The 21,058-nt window shown below is 42.2% G+C and overlaps 1 protein-coding gene across 9 annotated transcripts in view; it reads right to left on the bottom strand.

Moving 5' to 3' along the window:
* Positions 1 to 21,058, bottom strand: part of ntng1a (netrin g1a) — a 155,538-nt gene that overhangs the window by 22,429 nt on the left and 112,051 nt on the right. For 8 of the 9 annotated variants that reach the window (XM_016678911.1, XM_016678910.1, XM_016678913.1 and 5 more), the window contains exons 4-5: positions 17,449 to 17,621; positions 2,259 to 2,285 (exon numbers count right to left, since the gene is read on the bottom strand). In XM_016678911.1, the coding sequence (XP_016534397.1) occupies positions 2,259 to 2,285; positions 17,449 to 17,621 (200 nt within the window). The remainder of the gene's footprint in view (positions 1 to 2,258; positions 2,286 to 17,448; positions 17,622 to 21,058) is intronic. The other variant, XM_016678917.1, reaches the window with a different exon arrangement.

Consider the following 21,058-nt stretch of genomic DNA (forward strand, 5'->3'; position numbering starts at 1 on the left):
CCCCACCCCGTTAATTACTCGGCTACGGAGAATATGCAGGTAAGGCGAGTTAAATGAGAGGTGACGGATTTTAATCAATGCCATACTCGTAATGAAATGCAATCTAGCAGGGCCGGGATTGTTTTTAAAATATTAATTTCACTTTAATGGTCCGCATTAGGCAATTCTGCCCGGCTTAATAAACTTGAAATAGAATTGGAGAAAAGTCAATAAGGAATTCAATTACCTTCAACCAACAACACAGAAAAGCGCACGCTCCGCCTCGAGTCCTTTCAACAACCTCAAGGACGTCATAACCTTTTTGCCTCTCCCTCCCCCCCGCTGCTTTGCTAATAATGCAGACATAAACTTGATATTTGTTTGCGCTGAAAGCAGCGTCACCCTCTTCTTTCAGCGTGTTTTAGAAAACAAAGGCAGTCAGCATGTTCAGGTTTTACTGTTAGCATCGTTCTGTCGGAGAGGGAGGGGGCTGCTAGTGGTGAGAAATCCTAATCCCTTCCCCCTTACCCTCTTGGAGGGGCAATCTTCTGGATAAGAAGTGAAGACTTTGGGTTTGTCTAAATTCTACCTCACCATACCCTCCAAACACACACACGCACACACAAACCTTTCAGGTTCGACACTCTCCATGTGAAGGATTTGAGGACAACCGTTGGACATGGTGTGGCCTGGCATTTTCGGATGAGATGGAGAAGCCGGATGATGTGCAGAGGCAAGCATGTACGAGGACCATGCAGACACACACACACACACACACCGAGCTGTACTCCTGCCATGCACAGAGAAGAGGCATAACTTCTGCAGATGTGATGATGACGGGGGCAGGCAGTGGGAGATTGTTAGAAGCGGGAGGGAGTGTGTGTGTGTGTGGACCGGGGCTCGGCTGTGTGTCCATTTCTGACTCGTCTCAACAGCGTCGCACTTTAAAGCGGTGTTTTTTTTGGCCGGCGTAAGCCTGATTAAAACGCCACCTGGGGACAATCTGTTTCCATCTCAAGTCCCGGACAAACACGTTTTGAGAAACTTGTTTAAATGCGTTTCTTAACTTGGGAATAATGACAAAGAGGATGTGAACTGGAGGTTGTGAACTCTTTGTACACTTCACATTTAGTCGCACTGCTGGCAAAAAAAAAAAAGATGTTTTTTTTTTTTTTTTATCCATGTCTGAGTAAAATCTCTATTCAAGGTTTCAAAGAAAACCCAATACAATGTAATACTACTGTATTATCTGCTTTATGGTTTCTTTACCAATTGTGCCAATAGACATGAAGGACCCAGAATGACACTGACTGAATGTGTCACGGTAGATAGAGGTTTAAACTATCATACCGTTTCTATGTGAGAGCTCAAAACTAAATTTCAGATTTATTTCAATTCAATTAAAAAAAAAATACTTTACTGACACCAAAGGGGAACGGAATAAATTAATTATGACCATCGATCAAAATCAAGAAGCTGCATCTCTTTAATCGAGCCATTCGATGTTAGCGAGGGATCGGACGTGGGGGGGAGGCAATTTACTAATCAATCTGGGAACGGAGAACACTGGCTTAGACGCGGGGAATAAAGAAGATTAAGGAGACTTGAGCCCGGCTGTGCAGGATGCACTTTGGCCTGTTCGATACAGTCGTACGGCTCCTTGCATCACGCAGCCTTCCAGGCAGCGGTAACTTGAGACGTGGCACCTCTTTTCTTGCTCCATCCTCCTCAGGGGGCTACTGCTTGACGGAGATAATACCGGCCGAGGCGTTTGAGGCTTATATTAAAATGACCCCCCCCTCCCTAGAACCCCCCACGTGACATTACACTGCCAGAGAGGTCTCGGCACTTTAATAAAGTCTAGATGCCATTTATTTATAATGCATGGGAGACGGAGAGGGGGAAAGAAAAAAAAACAAAAAAAACAAATGACATTGGGCATGCAGAGCCAGGCAAGTGCTATCTGGTTGAGTCTGAATGGAGTAAATTAATATGCCTGCATCATGACAATATCGCCTCCAGCTATCGCTCACCGCCTCACCCTAACACCCCCCTCCCTCCCGCCAATAAAAATGTTAGTCGATATGTGTTGAGAGAGTTTTCGCAGGTAGATTTGGATCAGAAATGAACACTCGGCGCCACACTTAGGGATGTTCGATGAAGGGCACAACAGCAGGCAAAGCAAAGCGAAGCATCAAGCATTAATAGAGTGCTTTCTTTGTCTTTTTTTTTTTTTAAACTTTTTTAGTGTTAATAGTATTCTGATGCTGTTTACTTACTAACTGGACCAATGTTATTAGGAACACCTGCAAGAGAAGAAGAGAGAGAGGGAAATAAAACACACACAGCTTAAATGGTTGCATATCATTGGCTTAGCGGCAGGAAGAACAACAACTTAAAATCAAGAGAGAAAAAGCTGGAAAATCCTCCTCTAATCTTTACAACGTGATGAATCGTGTCCCCCTGAGTTAACGCACAGAATAGATGAAAAAGTCAGCAGTCTGTCTGGTGATCTGTACCAGTCCGGTTTTCCTCCTCCGATTTCCCCGTCAATGGCCAAAGTTCTTGTTGTCTAAGTTGAAAACTTAAACGCCTGGTTTCAGAGACTGAACCACGCTCCTCTGTGTCTCCATTTATTGTAATTGCAGCTGCAAGTTGTTGGCACGCCTACAGACCATTTGTTTTGCTCGTTCTTCTTTTACAGATAAGCTAGTTTCAGTCAGATTGGAAGGAAAACAGCTGGGGGTGATTTTAAAGTCTTGCCACAGATTCTGAGTTAGATTTAGGTCTGGGATTTGACTGGGCCACTCTCCATGACCTTATTTACGTGCGATTTTGATTGAGTCTCTTATTTTAATGGAAATGCCAAATTGCACAATATAGTTTTTATTTTGACATTAGTGGAATATTGACAAAGTTTTGCACACATTTGTAATGTTAAGCCCCCACTGTGTGTTTCCTGCGAACGTTCTGGACGACCCGGGAGTTGATCGTTGTCTGGGAAGTTTTCTTCCAGGACTGGATCCGTCTTCCTTATAGCTTTCTCCACCCTGATGCAGAAAACCCATCCCCACAGCACGCTGGTGCCACCACCATGCTTAACAGTGGGGATGGTATTTTTAGTGCGAGTCTTCCACCAAACATTGTGTCTTGCTTGTTGGCTAAAAAGCTACATTTTAGTTTCATTCACCCCAAGCAACTCGTTCCACATCTTTGCAGTGTATTTTATGAGTTTTGGCAATTGGACTTCTAATGGCTTTCTTTAGTCCACTATCCCAAAAAATATATTTCATCAGAACACAGAGAAGCAGAAATTCAGCTTCTCTGCACCTCAAATCTGGAACAAACTTCCAGAAAACTACAAAACGGCTGAAACACTGAGTTCCTTTAACTCAAGCCTACAAACCCCCCTGTTTAGAGTCACATTTGACTCACAATCACTGGAACATTGACATATTTTATGCGTGTTGAAGATTTTGTTGTGTAACAAACAAAGCAAAATGTTTGTCACCGGTTACTGGTATGTTATCTACACGGCTTTTTATTTGTGTCTTCATGGTGTAAAGAACTTTGAACTGCCTTGTTGCTGAAATCTACTTTCAAAATAAATAAGATTCGACTTGGAACGCTCTATTCAATAAAATCAAACTGCCACTCAATGTAATGAAATGCACTAAAATGTATTCAGCCAGCAGTTTGCATTCCACATAAAGTCTGGATGCAAAACATTGAAAGTTTACGATTGTAACGTGACAAATTGTGATTCAGTCCAAAAAGGTATGAAGAGTTTCATAAGGCTCTACTACAAATACTGCTGTAAATATCAAACTGCAGCTTTGACAGCAGAGCAGGACGTGTCTCGTCCTGCCGGCCTGCCCGTCCGTCCCTCCATCGAGCAATCTCTTGAGCCGGGTGGCCACTGAGCAGATAATGCAGTCTGTCTCGTCCCCATGGCGACCAGATCTCCGCCGCACCAGGACGCCGGGCTGGCTGCGGATCCGAGGAGACCGAAGACGTTCGGTTTCTCGGTTTCATCTCGGCTCGGCTTGTAATTAGCGCCGCAAACGCCCGCGTTCGCAGTCGCGACAACGGAATTTCCTGTCAGGACATCAACGCCGGCCGGAGTTTTTCTAATCATCCCCTTCTGGATGGGAGCCCTGCCTCACATCCTCACATGTCCTTCCTCCCCTCAGCAAGGCAGCGTGCCCAACCAAAAAAGACAAAAACAAAACAAACAAGCGCCTCTCCATGGCAAGAAGAAGCATGCTGGGCATTTGGAGACATGCTTGCACGTTTCTTTCAAGCTGGAGGAGACGAGATGAAACGCTCGGATCTCGTGTGTCTTCCTCACCTGAAGAGGAGGAGGGAAGGTGTGCGGGAATTTCAGCGTGGCCTTGTTTTTACGTAACGGAGACGAACAACACGTCCAAGCTCTGTAGGAGAAGCGGGGGGGGAGAGCGGTGAGGATTTTCACAAGCTGTTTGTGTACGCGGACTTTGATCCGGCTGCTGTCATTCAGTCGGTTCTTCCCTTGATCTGTGCCTGCCAGTTATGTTTAGACGCCAAACATGCGAACCGTCAGAGAGCTGTGAAGTGCAGGTGGCCACGTCGGCATACGGATCGCAAACCCTCCGGCGGTGGAGGGGTGGGCAGATGCTCAGGCGCGGACAGGAAGGACAGGGCAAGGGCAACCGCGATCGCGCACGCTGTGGCGCAGCGGAACGACGGGACAGCAGAGGAGCAGCAAAGAGCGCGCTTTCAGTTAACACAAGTGCATTGTGGTCCACGGGGTCCAGGAAGTCACTTTTGAGGAGACAGGGACATGATGCAAGGATGTGGATCTCATCACTTCCTGTATTACAACATTACAATACAGGATCACCCAAGTTGATTTACAGAAAGGGAAAAAATAGTGATAGTAGATAAAATATCATGCAGTGTTTACAAACATAAATAATATTACATCATTACAATAAGAATTGATACAGAATTTGAATTGCAGCTTTAGTCCACTGTCATACAGCCAGGCCTAAATACATGAGGATCTGCTGAAGGGTTAAATTTAAAGATGCAGTGCGTAAGTTTTAGAAGCAATATGTTTAAGCTGTCACTTTGTCACTATGACTGTACAATACGAAACAAGTGGGGAAAAAAATGAGCTCCTTCATTTCCTCTCTGTGGTCCTACTGCCATCTGCAGAAATACTCTGATTGGTTTGTAACAACCAATCAGAGCCTAGATGGAGGAGGGTCTTATCAGTGTTAATCACCTTCGTGTACATGCTGCTCACACACTCCACCGTTTCACTCTGCTATGCTGTGGCCGGTTCACCACTAGAGAGCTAGCCAGGAATGCCGAGGCTAGTCAGCATGGCTACATTTGACAGCGGACAAACAGTTTCCACATTTATCTTCCACTCAACTTTCCAACATTGTGCTCAAATTCAGAACTTTATGAACATGTCCTTTCACAATGACATTTGTGGAGCATGTTGATAACTATCTGCTGCTCAACTTACAACAGTTTTACCTGTTATTGCATAGGCCAAAATATAACGTATCCTGCATTAACATTAAATATTTTATTTCATACATCTCTGAGAAACCCAAAATGAACAAAATTAAAGGCTTCAAATATTCGACTCTATGAGAAATCAGTTTACATACTACATGCGCTTCAATTTTTTTTTATTAATTACTGAAGAAATGAACCTTTTGAGGAAATATGCTCTAATTTAAGGTAAGACAGCAGTAAATGTTTGATTTTCCAAGTGCCTGTATTTTGATAGAGAATGTCACTTTTAAACAGAAGTTTGAAATTTGAAATTGAAATGAAATTTATTCGAACATGATACAAATATAAAAATAAAATAGTGCACAGTAACAAGAAGTACATAAAAGGGAAGTATAAACACACACACCAAATCATGAACACTATTTGAAAGTTTCATTTTAGCCAACTGGAGGATTCACGTTATTTTTTCAAACTTAAATGAATTTCTGAAAGCAGAAATTTCTTTCTTACAGCAGAAAAGTAAGCAAGTAAAGCAGCTAAAATATTTACAAAGTAAACAATAAAGTGTCAGGACAGTCAAGGCTGCAGGATCTTTCATGTTTCTATGCTAAGTTTTGTTGCTCACCATCAACTGTCCTTCAGTCAATATTAAACTTATTTTTTTTTGGAAATCGACTTCATGACCTGTGTTGCCACTCTGGGAAACCTAGATCTTTTTTTTTTCTTTGCTGTGGCGATTTATTGTAAAAAAATAAATCAACAAGAATGAAAAGAAAAAAACTGTACTTACAAGGTTTTAAGCATCTGGTTGAGCAATAACACACTCAAAAAAAGCTATCTGCATCAAATTTGGAAGATTAGCAGGGGGCCGACTACATTAGGTGAAGGATAGAGAGGGAAAAAATATGACTCTTGCTGGTTATTTCCCTGCATACTCTCATTAGTGCGCAATAAGAAACCGTTTAAGTTCACCGTCTGAGCAGAGAGGCTCCTCACAGCGACGATATTCTGCTTTCCTTGGTATCAGCCAACGCTCCATTTCCAGTCGCTAAGACGACAGGAGAAGAGCGCAGTGATAAAGCCGGCACTGTTGCTGCGTAACAAAGAACCGGCTAAACGTTTTAACATGTATGTCACACAGTAAACAGAGGTGTTAATCTGCTTATGCTCCTGACGCGACGGAGTGTGCCGCCACACTGTTTCACCCACAGTCTTCTGTCGGAAAAAAACAAAAAAACAAAAACAAACGTGAAACCGTCCGCTCGACGACGAGCGAGCGAGCGACCGTACGGATCGACTCCTCAGGCTGTCGCTGAGTGAAGTTTGACCTTTCCTTCCAGGTCACGCTCCCGAGCACCAGTGGCCTGTCAGTGCAATTATCCGCTGCTTTATGAACAACCTGCGGGGCACGAGCGCATTCGCGGATCCCATGTCGGGGTCATTCGATTAATTTTCAATCACCGTCAATTTCAATCCTCTTCACCTGCCCGGCCGTGCCATTATGGGCCACGGCTGCAATCTAATTTGGTCCTATCGCGCAGGAAGAGCATTAAGGGCTGCTTATGTTGACGGTGCGCCCCATTGATTTCTTTTCTTTTTTTCTTTTTTTTTTGTGCATGCTGCGCAGAGATGCTGGGGAGGAAACAGGATCTCTGAGGTTTGTGCGAGTCGCCTCATGTGACGGGGTCAGCACATGCCACACATGGACACGAATACAAATGGAGGCGAGACAGTAAATAAACTACAGCCTGAGCAGAAAAAAAGGCAACAAGCGATTAGAAATAAGTCATAAAGGGGCGGTATTATGTGAAATCATGTTATCATGTAATTCCTTCATCAAACACATACCTGGAGCGTTGCTTTGATTCTTTCACACATGTTTGATAAATCTTTTAATCACCATGGCAACAATCAAACTGCTCAAGATGTAAGTTGGACCAAGCTGAAAGCTCCACCACTCAGCTCCTTCAGACTAGCTGGCAGCAATTAGCAAACACCTGGTAGAGCTGCACATCTGCTGAGCTACTTCTCAGTGCAACATTGATAACAATGTTGTTAAAAAGGTATTATTATTATTATTATTATTAAGTTTATTTGACAGGGACAGACACACCAACAGAGACAAACTGAGCAGACCAGCAGTACCATGTTTGTGTCATAGTGCAAAAGCAACAGCTACTAATTCAAGGTGATACATACACATTTGATATATATACAGAATTTTTATAACTGATGGAAACAGTTACTTGATTGTGCTATGAGTTGATACTATGTGGCTGAGATACACATAATGCACATAATAATTATTATGTAGCAAATCAGCTTCAGACCACAATAAAACATGGTGGTTAATATTAATACATGAATGGAAAAGTATTCATGCACTTTATTCAGATTTCTATGATGATTAAAAAAAAGAAAAAAAATAAGCTGAGCATATTAAAAAAAACAACCCAAAAAACAATATTTGACATGTTGATCAAAGGTTTTTACCCACATTGAAAACCCTGCGCTTTGAAAATCTGAACTCTGAGTATCACCTTGAACCCATCACCGCCGTGGTAACGTGTGGTGAAGGCAGCATCCTGCTGTCAGGATGCTTTCCTTCTGCGGGGTCAGCAAGAGTTGATGCCATGACGGCTCCAGTGTACTGATATCTGCTTGTTCCAGTTCTACGCTGCAGCATCAGGGCAGACTTTGGATCATTGTGACTGTAGAGCCAAGAAAAGCACGTAGAAGCTGCATGTCTCCTTTGTTTTGCGCTTTTTGTCTTTCACCCCCCTTTTGGTTTGTGCATTTATCTGCACCTGCTGCACACACCCACACACGCTCACCTTAATTCCAAACATGACTGTGCTTCGTGGTTTTACTTAAGCTGTTGCACAATTCACTGTATTGTTAGTAAAGTGATCATTATTTTAAGCACATTTACCCATACCTCTCTGTACTTTGTCATGTCTTTTTGTTCTTTCTTGGTCCATTTGGATACAATAAATTGTTGATATAAATTTGTTATAAAAGTATTACTGATTGCACTTTAAAAATGAGGTAACTTTATGTTATTAAAGGCAAAGTTTAAACAGTAATGATTTCTTGATTAACAAAGACATTTTGAATAATGTCAACTGTGTATTAAAAGTGTCATAATTTACCGAATGACGTTTTATGACAACAGTCATAAATATTCATGAAGGCTTATTCATGTTCATGACAGGTGTTATGTCATCTTTATGACAGTGTCATGACAGTCTTATTCACCCCCCTTCAAATAAAGTGTTACCTTTCATGTTTATTATCACCAATGGGATTAGAAGGAAATTAGCCACCTGACTATAATCTTATGTACTTGCATGTAAATGTTCATTAGTATGTAATGCGGCTCCGTTTTCAAAAATAAACTGGAACTTAAAAAAGCAAACAGAACATCTCGAGTCAGTGGGGGATGTAGGTGATTACTGCTCGACAAATCAGCTCCAGGTTACAGTGAAACGTGTTTCTTTTTTCTGAATATCACTCTTCGGTATATTTGACCTACATTCTGTTTCTCCTCTGCATATTCTTTCACCAGCTCTTCACGCTTCCTGCAGAGTGAGCAGACCTGCTGCTGAAATTCGTCACATTCTTGTGTCGATAACGTTTGGCTGATGACATGAGCGCCCGATGACCACGGGTGTCATTACATTGTTTCTGTCAGCAGTCATTCCTCTCTGACCTTCACCTGTTTGCTTTGGCGCAGCCGAGGGAGCGCTCTGGAAAAAGGGCTTATCTGCTGAAATCCTCCCCCTCCACCCAACCACCAGCAGCAGCAGCGCCACCCCGAAGGCAAAGTTAGTAATTACTTTCCCCTGGCCGCCATCATTTTATAGCAATCCATCATCATCTCGGACCTCTTTGGCTGTACAGAGCCCCGTGATGGTGACAGGCGTCGCTAACCGGTCGGCAGCGGCGTCGGCTGCCAGAACACGAGCGCGACGGCGGCGCGCGAGCTGATTTGATTGAATTCCTCAGGAGCAAAATTACGGGTTTGTGGCTAGCCAGAGCGCTCCGTCTCGCCGGCTCCGTCTCCACGTGTAGATCTGAATTAAAGGTGGCAAGTCTTAAAGTGGCCAGGAGTTGGAAGAAGGACAGCTTAAGATTTGAGGGAGGAGAAGAGGTGTAACGCCGGAAAAGAAAAAAAAAAAATCCAAAGATAGACGGAAAAGAAAAATATATATATTTGACAGAAAGATTAGCGTCACAGCTACACAGTTCTGAGACGTGGAAAAGAAAGTGTAAACAAGCTTGTTCTCTGGGGTATCTGGGGGAGAAGAGGAAGTAAAAAAAAAGAAAAGAAAAGGAAAAATGTGCCAGAATGGGTAGAGAAAGAGCAAGATAATGGAGGAGAGCAGCAGGAGGAGGAGGAGTAGAATGACAGAAAAAAATAAAATAAAAACAAGTGTCATTGAGTTTTACAGAGAAACAGAATTGGGGTAAAATAAAGGCCCAAATAATGAAGGAGGGGGGAACAGTCATTTGAATGCATTTTAAAACCGTGCATTGGATGACAATAGGAGGCAGCTTTACAGAGAATGTTGTGAAACTTTAAAAAAAAGGAACAAATTTGAAGATACAGCAGAAATCAGAAGCCGGATTTTCTTGGTGAGTCAAAAAAACTAAACATCTGAATTTTCCTTTTTATTTTTGTACAGCTTCCACTTTCTGTCTGCGCGCACATTAACCAGCAGAATTTGCTTTGATGCCCTTTTTGAGCTTAGTGAAATATTAAATAAAGGTTAGGGAGCAACACTTTGATACATACATAGGAAAGCAAGCAAACATCAGATCCGAACATATAAATGTTTGCAGATCACTCCAAACGGCCTCTTTGGACCGTAGTTTTTTCTTTTTTCTTTTTAAGTCTTCTATCCTGTTTTTGTCAGCTCATTGATGTAGGTGACAGGACATGTTCAAGTTTATCTGAACAGCACATTTCAGCAACAAGGCACTCTTAAATGTTTGACATCATAAAAACATTGAAACAAGCAGCAAACATTACATTTTGTCAAGCGCCATTATAATCAACACACATCAAATATATTGATCAATGTTCCAGTTGTTATGAGTCTGAAGGAACTCTAGAGAGGTGGGTGTTTAGCTTTGATTTAAAGGAGCTCAGTGTTTCGGCTGCTTTGCAGTTTTCTGGCACTTTGTTCCAGATCTGTGGAGCATAGAAGCTGAAGCTGAATGCTGCTTCTCCATGTTTAGTTCTGGCTCTGGTGAAGGTTTCACTAAGATAAACCTGAGAGTAGAGAGTTGATTCTATCAAATAACCTTCATGACTTGAGGGGGATGGGGCGGGGGGCTGGTTTCAAGTAAAACAGAAATCGGCCAATCAGAGCTCAACAGAAAAAGAAACATGAATCGATTTCGGCCAGGAAAAGCTTGGCTGCTGCATCTCTAAATCAAACTGTTAATTTAAGATAAAATTCATATGAACATGTCTTGATTTTAAATTATTAGAGAGGTAAGGTCCCAAAAAAATACAGATTTTCCCGCTGAAGCGTCCTGGATTTAGTAAATCCTGCCGTAAGTGATCACCTTGAGAGTTCATCAGTCCCCGTTTGATGCAGTTCATCACAGGAATGTGGCACAAAAAAAAACAACCTGTGATGAACTGAAAAAGCTTTACAAGAACCTAAATGCCGACACCAAGACACATTTTCTTTATGCCATAAAGTCTTCTGTTCATCCGGCATCTCATCTCACCGCTGAAATTCTTCCGTCAAACAACAAGACCAACGCCTCCCATCTGGACAAAGGGAAGAGATAATCAGATTCCAGCGGCTGGCAGCTGATCATTAGCACCAGACGGAAGTGCTCTTTGACGGCTGTGGGGTATTTTTTACTTCTTGTTGTGTCTGCCGGCTTCTGATGTGACGGCGCTCCGTCTTGTGATGCTCGCCTGGACCACGGCGAAAAGCAGGATGATGATGATGATGATGAGGAGGAGGAGGATGTGGCTGGTCTTTGTATGCAGGGGATCAATTGTTTGAGGCTCAGGGCCTCTACTGCTTTGATCAATACAGATCCATGAAGTCGTGGCTGAGGCGTCAGCTACGTCAGAACCAGGGTCTCTTAATCCTGCTCTGACAAGGTAATCTACTCGCTTAGTCGCCATGCAAGAGGACTGGATGCTCAGAAACGGGGTGCAGAATATGTAAAGAGTCTAAACGTTGGGTGCAAAGACTCCTTTGGTACGCCTCAAGCGTATATGTTGAACTGTAATATTTACCCAGTATGTGAGGACAATGATTGCAGTATGACTGGAGGCTGCTTTAATAAATAATCTCAAAAATTCAATACTCAGAGCTGTGATTATGCAGCAAGTTTACAGGTTAAGAGAGGTCACAGCATTTAAGCTTCCTTCATTTCTCCCACAAGAACTTATCTTCATATGTGTGAAAGGTGAATACAAGTTCAGATGATGGATGGATGGATGGATGGATGGATGGATGGATGGATGGATGGATGGATGGATGGATGGATGGATGGTAGGGGCGTAACAGTACAGGAATTTGGGGGCAGTGGTGCACCCAAGTGGTGGCCAATGGGGGGGCATGTACCCCTCTGCATATAAAACCCAGAGAGTTTTATATACAGCAGCTCTGGAAGAAATGAAGAGCCCACTGCACTGAACCCCATAGAAAACCTCCTGGTTTTTCCTCCGAATACGGATTTCTGAACTCTTCCAATACATTAGTATTGTTGTTTCTAAATTAATATGAGATTTATTTATTTGCATTATTTGAGGGCTGAAAGCTCTGCATCGTTTTTGTTCTTATGACCATTTTTCATTTTCTGCAAATAAATAGAACATTTTTCCTGAGAATTTCAGAGACACGTTGATAGTAGTTCATAGAATAAAAGAGCAATTTTACTCAAACACACCTATAAAAACTAAAATCAGAGAAACAGATCATGTTAAGTGGCCTCCAGAGCTGTATACATGATACAGGTATTTTTCAGGGTAAACTCTGTAAACCCGGGAAATGTACAAAACACATAAAACCCCAAAGGTTTACGTATAAGGGATTTGCTCCCTTTTTATATCTTAATTCCCGTTTGACTAAAACGTCCTCAGAGTTTAATATAATTAGTTTAAACCAACATTTTTTAACTGGGAATGATCTGGTTGTCTTATATGATGGAGAAAAACACGATTTCAGACCAATCTTAAGACTTTGATTCGAAAGACGCTGCGTTTATCAAAAGAGGCCAGATATTTACATACGGCAACTAAAAAGACACATCAGCATTTTTTTTCTCTCAGTGTGACATTCCGTATCACAAACCTTTCAGGGCTACTGAAATTGTTTGTTAGATGGAGAAATAATGACAGAAACAGTGTTTTTTTTTTCTCCTTCAAAATCAGAAGCTTGTGAGATCATGATGATGATGATTGGCTTATATTTTCAGGGAAAACTGTGAACCTTTCAATATCTCCAGACATCAGCCAGGAAGTTAGCATCAACTGGTTTTCCAAATGTACAATTCCAAACAAAAACATGAGGAAGTGGAAAAAAGTTCATTGCTGTTTAATAGTAGTCAGTGGGGGAAAAAACATGACTATGTCTAAATGTCTGGTTTCAAACTGTGTGCTTTGTCGGCAACATGTGCGATCTTCTTGACATTAGCTGAACTGTTTTCAGGTGAACACAGTCTGGCTTCGCAGCGACGCCCAGGATAAACTTCAGTGCCGGAAATCAAGTTTCTGTAGGTGAAGAGCCACTCCCCCTCCACCCGAACGCCAGCCTCCGTTTAGCTCGGCTCCCTTCGGTCGTACAGTGAAATGAACTGCCATGGTTAATTCTGCAACTGATCCCTCTCCTTCTGTCTCTCTCCAGAGGAAGGAAGCGAAAATGAGCGAGGATGAGAGGCGGGTGGGCAACCATTACAGACGGAGAAAGAGACCCCCCACCCCCACCCGGCCCCCTGTAGGCCGAGTTAGCTGTGACAGAGAGCGATGCCCGCCTCCCCTCCTTTTCCCGTCTCCGCCATCCATTTCGCTCCCTGTCACTCGTTAAATCCACGTTTCAAACACAGCCCCATTATGAGGCGACACATTAACGCCCCCCGCACCCTCCAGTGCCACACCCCCTTCCAGATGATGATTCATTGACCTCCTTATCCCGTCAGACGACATGATGGGCATAGTAAGAAGAAATTAATTCTTAATTGCGTTTTCATCTTTGACAAATTTGCCTCGGCGGAGATGCCATATGCTCGCTCGGTTTTGGCGCAAACACGGGGAGACTTTCGCCGATTGCAGCACAGCACATAACGTTTTCTCTACTTTTTGTTGGGGGGGGGTTTCTCCTCCCCTCAGCTTTGTGTGTTTTCTTCTCTATTCAGCAGGGAAACCTTGCATTCCTATAGATTTTTCACAGCGTTATTACATTATGGATTTTGCCTCCTCCAAGACAAAGTATAATAATGCGCTTTACACTGGGACTGTTTTTCATCACCAGCAGGGCCAAAGGAGTTTGTCTGCGCGCCTCTTGTGTGGTTATGAGGGTGTGTGCCTGCGCCGCACCGAGGTCTGGATGAGCACCTGTGCATGTATGTGTGTCCGTCACCTTTTTTTTTTTTTTTTTTTAATAATGTGCTGTCAATCCAGGCTTTGGTTATGGCTATTTCACTAACCCTCCCTAAGTCTCATAACGCGGATCCTCGGGGAGGCAGAATAAGTCATCAGTGGCCGGCGGCCGAGCTGCGAGTCCCCAGGCAGGGAGGCAGAAATCGCAGTAATAAAGAGACGGGGGAGGGGGGGGATGAAAGTTGGGAGCATATTTGAACCCAAAGCCGTCATTTTGTTGGCTGATATAAGGCAGGAATGCTGACAGTTTTGGGAGCTTCTGCTTGGGTGATTTTATAATACGGTGGTTAAAGGATAATTTAGAGGTATAATGATATTAAAACACAATAATATTTCTTGTTGTAAAGCAGACAGATGTCATGTCGTTCAGAGGTCGTAAAAGCATGGAGATGTTGTCAGAGCAAGGGGAAAAATACCAGCAAATACTTATTTAAAGGGGCAGCATTATGTGTTTTCCAGCCATATAAAATCATTTTATGGCACGATAAAGTAACTGTGTTATAAAAAATGCTGTATATGTAAAATATGGACTTAGAAGAAAGCCTTGAAATTGGGGCTCTGTCTCTTTAAGAAAGTTCTGCTGTTTCTCAAGCTCCGCCTTCAGGAAGTCATCAAAGTCAATGTTTCTGATGAGTTATCTATGAGTTTAAAATCTAAAAGGCTTTGACCTGAACATTATGATTCACTGAACACTGTTTTGAGAAAACATTTGGAACTTTATAAGCTGCTACTAAATGCACAAAAGTGAACTGTTCTTTTGGTTTAAAGTCCAAAATCAGAATGCAGCTTGCAAAAAATAAAATAAAAAAATAAAAAAAACTCCCACGAGATTTGGAGCAATCAAACCTGGGTGTAAATATTCTATTTAGATGACATATTGTTTAATAGATATTGCAGTTCACTTTTTTTTTTTCAATTTGTGAAACAATAAAAAAAAAATCCCAATAAAACATATAATTATTTTTAATATCCTGCGTTACTGGATACATTGCCACGCCACCTTTTTGACTTTTCAACCGTGGCAGCATAACGAAACACCAACACGAGCAACTGGCCAAATGTTTAACCAATAAAGTTAAGATTGACATTTGGCATCTGCTGCCAAATGCCAAAATAACCAAAGGACATTTTACAGTTTCTTGATAAAAATATCCTGAGACATTTGGTAGTTCTCATTATAAGCATGCAACAATCACCCAACATCATGCATAAGACATCTATTCAATATGCGAGTTTCACTTTCTGAAACGAGCGACAAAAAACATTAAGCGTTGTCGCTTGAGTGCTTTATAACGATAATCTAATGTTTTCTGGAGCCGTGTTTGCACCAGTCGCCCACGCCGGACTAAATCTACACACGAGTTGTTGTGCTGTGACTAAGAAGCAGGGCATCTATTAATCAAGAGCGTTTGCACTGAGACCATAATTGCCCTTATTTGTGACTGATAGAAAAAGCTCTTTACGTAAGTACTGATAAAGTGGTCTCCACTCACTTTAGCAGCACCAAACTGCTGGATGTGGAAAGTGCAGTCTGACACTACGTCCTTGCTCTGTTTGCTTCAACGGAAGAGCAAACGTTATTTTTCTCCGAGGGAACAGAAAAGAAGACAGCAAGAGCTCCAGGGAGGGAAAGGGGAAAAAAAGGGGGGAAATGGAGATCATTATACTGTAAATTCTAATATTGCTGTGCGGGTATGAAGCTCTCTTTCCCTCCTCCGTGTCAGGGTGAGTTTCTCTGTTGAATGTATGATTCTCAAGAAAACAGTGAGTCACATGTCAGAACATTTTTTTGTTGTTGCGATTTTAAGCTCTTCTTCTTTTAATGGTGGCTTATAACAACACTTGGAATATATCCTGGTTCTCATTGTTGTTTCAAAGCAAAGCGTCCTGGATAAAACGATTCAAAATTATCACTTTATTTCCAGTTGCCACAAACACAAACCCGATATTCGCCCCTTTTGCTTTGATTAATTCAGCAAAAAGCTATTGCAGAATTCGCAGACTCGCTTGTTTACTCGTTTTTCTGTGGAATTTAACTTTTGGCAGAAAATCCAGCAGTTTTCCGTTCAGGTCATTTAAAAATAGTCAAAAGAAAATGCAGCTTACGGAAACTGACATGATGCTACTAAACACGCTATTGGCTAGCGATTGCAAAGCAACCAATCCAGGAGCACCGTTTGTTTTCCTTGGGGCTGATTGGCTGTAACTGCGAGAGCGGTAGAGGTTAGCTTCTGCGGTCATGCTAAGACAGTTTCCACTGTGTATATTAATGCATATTAAGGTAAATCTGTTGTTAGAGCGACTAAAACAGGCAGCTATAAGCGTCTTTAGAGGGTCTCAAGTAGGACTGGACAATAAATCAATGATAATACATATTATTATAATGGACACATGATCAATATCAATAAATAATACATCTGATAAAGCATTCAATAGTCAATAAATAGAATATTTACTGAACTCTGATCCAGAACCGCACTGCATTCTGGGAGATGTAGGCAGAGGAGAGACTTTAGTCGCTAAACCTTTAATGAGGAGCTCAGCAAGTTTGGTGGTATCAACTAATTCACTCTCTCTTTGGTTACCTAGCAACAACTAGTTGCAGCAGCAGTATTTAAAACAAACTAGTCAATATTAATTGATATCGACTGATATGAAACGCTTGTATTGTGATGCGTTTTCAGCCACATTGTCCAGAAGAGTCTCAAAAGTATTTCTTGGATTTCAGCTTGTCGCAGATGGCGGGGATTCCCAATCCAAACAAATTATGATATCACTGCATCATAATTAAAAATATTCCACGTTTGAGAGATTACTGGACAACTTGATGGCCCCAGACGAGAAACATTTTTCTTTTCTCGTTTTTTTATGCTTTTGCTTTCACCGCTAATTAAAAGAAAAACACAAAATAGCGTACTTTTGTTTCACAACTATGCGATAATCCTTAGACATTAATACTCAATGGGATGTTTACGTAGACGTATCACGTTTCCACCATAATTTTATGTCTAAATGTGACTTACCCAAATGAGTTGCCTTGTTGTAAAGAGCCATGTTAAGAAAAAGTAGGGAACATATCAACGTCTCGGTAAGGTTTTAATGCTGCCGGTTACGTTTCACCAGATTCAAAAGTAGAGACAATGTGTTTCCATTAAAACGGCCGGTGTTGGCCGACGTAGCCTGATGTTGACATCGCTTTCATACAAACAAATTGTGAATGTGACTTTACCGATTAAGGGGAACATGCGCAGTGGCCCCTATATGTTGATGAGCTAACATGTTTCCTGGATTTGTTGCGGTACATGTGTGTTCATACTCACAGATATTAGCCGTGCCCTTGGGAATGGGCAGGTAGGAGCCGGCACTCCACGCTCGCCCTTGGTAGCTCCTCTTACAGCGCCCGCAGTCAGGCCCGGTGGTGTTGTGCTCGCACTCGCAGCTCAACTTCTCTTTGTCAAACACGCAGCTGTTGGCGTGAAGGTTGCATTTGCACCTGTCAGAGAGGAAGAGGAGGCGTTCAGGACGGGGATGAAAGAGGACAACCAACCACATCGGGTGTGGGGAGGTGGGGGTGCATGGGGAAAGTTTTGCGTCTCTGAGCGAAGAGCGGCTTTTGTCTATTTTGTCGGACAGTGGGGCTGAAAGGCAGGGCGTCCTTGACAAAGAGGTGGCGCCGGAACAAAACAGCAGCTACTTCAAGAGGCGCTGGTTCAAAGGAGATGGGCGACTGCACAAACAAATCTAACATCATTATTTCCTCGATCCCTTTCCTTTGTCTTCTCCCTGTCGCCGGGGGAAGCCAGTTCCTTTTTTAATTGTCCCACAGGAGGACGTGTAATTGTCACAGTCAAAAGGAGAGGGAACGGGAAAAAAACAACAAAAAAACAAAAACAGTCAAGGCAGAGAGAGGTGAAAGCAGAGGGAAAAAAAACAAAACAAAAAAAAAAACAAGGCAATGTAAAATTGTGGAACAAGCTCTCGGAGAACAAAAAAGGCCGTAGCCATAGGAGACAATGAATAGCTCAGAGTTAGCCAGAGGGCTAACAGTGAGAGTTCCTCCTCGGTGACAAATTAACATGAGGTGAGATCTCACGAGCATATTTCCAGCGCGGGAGGAGGGACTCCCTTAAGGTGCGCTAAATCCTCGCTCACGTCCTGCCTCCACCAGAGACTCTGATTATCAATAAACCCGGCAGACTCAGCTGTCGCCGTAGCTACATGAATCTGAGGGGATAACGCGTCTGCTCCTTTAATTCATGAAGCTCGGGCTTCACGAAGCGCTCGTGGGCAAGTGGGGAATTTTGAGACATGAGTGAGAGTTGCAAAACAAAACGAAAAAAAATAAAAATACACGTTACAAAAGTTGTGACAACTGATTTCAGAATGCTAATTGTTTTTCCAACAGGTTCTATGCTTAATTAGAAGTAGAGAAATGATCTGTTGAATTGAATAAAGATCTGTATCAACCTGTGCTCTCACGCCACATGTCGTCTCCTTTTGGGCAGGTCATAATAATATATTCATTACTAAGAACATGCTAGGACAACTTCCCAGGTAAATGCAGATAAAAATGCATATTTATTTATATTTAAAAGTATGCTTTATCATTTATGGTGTTCCATACAATAGCTAGTAAACGTATTCATTGCTCGTTTTTGGACTTTGTCGTTTTCTTTGTAATAAAACAGAATAAAGCAGTGAAGGACGTTTGCGTTTGAAAAATTATTTTCACACGTTCATATAGAAAAATCTGAAAAATGTGAAATTTCTTCTTACTCAAGCCCAACCACTCCCTTTACTTTGCTACCCACTAAATGAAATGAATTTGCTTTAGAAATTATTTGCGTCAAATTTATTCTCAGTATGTCTTCAAATGTTCTGTGGAGGTCTCCAGCCCTCATAGATCTACTGTAATGCAGGTTGCAGACTGGTCCAACACTCCTACACTGGATGAATCGTTACCAGGACTTTACCAAACATGATGGCATGCTGAAGGGATAATGAATTCACTTGATTCATCTGTGTTGAAGCAAAGAGGCATTTAAAACCTGCAGGACCGTAGATATAAGGTCTACAGTTGGAGATCTCTGTCAAAGGTTTGTTAGTGAACAAACAGGATCATGAAGACGAAGGATTGCAGCAGTCTGGGCCGAGATACCGTTGTCAAGACTGAAATAAGAGTTAGGATACGAACCGGTGAAAATGTACGGTTTGAATGTCTCACAGAGCACTGCTCAATCTAAAATCCTAAAGGGACGATGAAAGGGATGTTATGACTCTGCAGAAATCCACAGCTCACATGGGAGAAACTGCTGAAAGGACACATATTAGTCAAGAGTCTGGACTTCATGAAATTGTGGCAAGAAGCAACTAATCTCACCTAAAGAGAATCATCTTTAAAGTTTGCCACCATCTGTGTAATGAAAGCGCCAAACGTTTGGAAGATGTTCTGGTCAAATGAGACCGAAACTGAACTTCTTGAGCCACATCCAAAATGCAACGTGTGGCTTCAAAGTAGCAACGCACATCATCCTGACCACATGGATGAAACCGTGTCAGCACTTTTCCTCGGCAACGATAGGAAAACTGAGAGTCTGTTGTAAGATGTTTGTAGCTAAATAGAGGATCGTTGTAGAGGAAACCTGTTAGAGATACTTTCAGCAGGACGAAGACCCTAAACATCCTGCAGAGAGTTTCAACGGATCAGTTTACTTCCAAGCGTATTACCGTGTCAGAATGACCTACTGAAAGTCCAGAGTTAAATTTAATTGAGAATCTGTAGCAAGACTTGAAAACTGCGGTTCAAAGACGTTCTTCATTCAATCTGACTAAACCTCTGCCATTTTCCCTCTGGATTTGAGAAAGTGTTATAAAAATACCCCAGTCATCAGTTCTACAAAGTATTTACTAACATATGCATAACCTTCATTTTCAGATTTTCATATAAAACTGTTGTGTTATATTGTGTTCTCACATGCATGAGGTACTACAGAATTTCAGCACATCAGCATCTTCTTATTTTAAGTCATACTTTCTGGGCGTGTTGTGCAGTTTGTGAGGATCGGCTCCGTTTCTTGAGTTTTATTTAAGACCTCGGTAAACCGAGCCCGGCAGGAATCGAGGAGGCAGAAAAGGAAAAAGACTCAGATTTGATGAAATGCAATCCAACCTAAAGCTGACCAATGCTGCCAGAACGATGCAAATATATTGGCTCCGGCTCCGACTGCAACGCGTCTAATGTTACCCGCCGCTCTCTGCAAAGCTCAAAAGTCCTCCCTCCCGGATCCATAATAATAAAATCACAGTTTCGCCGAAGGTAAACAGATACAGAAAGCAGGCCGAGACGTTCATTTCAGCTGTCCGCTTTTGTCTGCTGACATTTTGAGATTTATTACTCGTTCACGTGAAAATATCGGAGCTCACGTTGGCCGACGTTTGTTGTGACTGGCGCGATTTGATGCAGCATCCCTACGAATGTCAATGCATGTTCATGCATTTCGTTGCTTTTTATTTAAATTCTGAAAGCTTTTTGTTTAAAAAAAAAAAATGTTTTACCAAAAGACGAGGACTTACTTTTAGATCACTGTCGCCATTTTGGAGTCATTGCTGAAGGTCACCTTGGCTATGACACTCTTTAGATGTAAAGATAAAATCCTCTGCAGCTTATAAAAGCAATATTAACTAAACAGTAAGACATAGCAGACATAATTGAGGAAAAAGTTGCTCAGGTCGAGCAGATAAAGTCAAAGGGAGATGTTTTGGGCTTTCTCCTCTCTCCGTTGCAGAAGTCAGATTTTGTGAAAAAATAAAAAAAAAAGCCCGTGTGTGTGTGTGTGTGTGTGCGTGCGTGCGTGCGTGCGCGTGTGTGCACACACGCACACGTCTGCATGCACACCCTTTGTGGTTTAACCTTCAGCTTCTTTCAACATC

This window comes from Poecilia formosa, unplaced genomic scaffold, assembly GCF_000485575.1.
Source record: "Poecilia formosa unplaced genomic scaffold, Poecilia_formosa-5.1.2 Scaffold193, whole genome shotgun sequence".
In the NCBI taxonomy this organism is placed as follows: Eukaryota; Metazoa; Chordata; class Actinopteri; order Cyprinodontiformes; family Poeciliidae; genus Poecilia; species Poecilia formosa.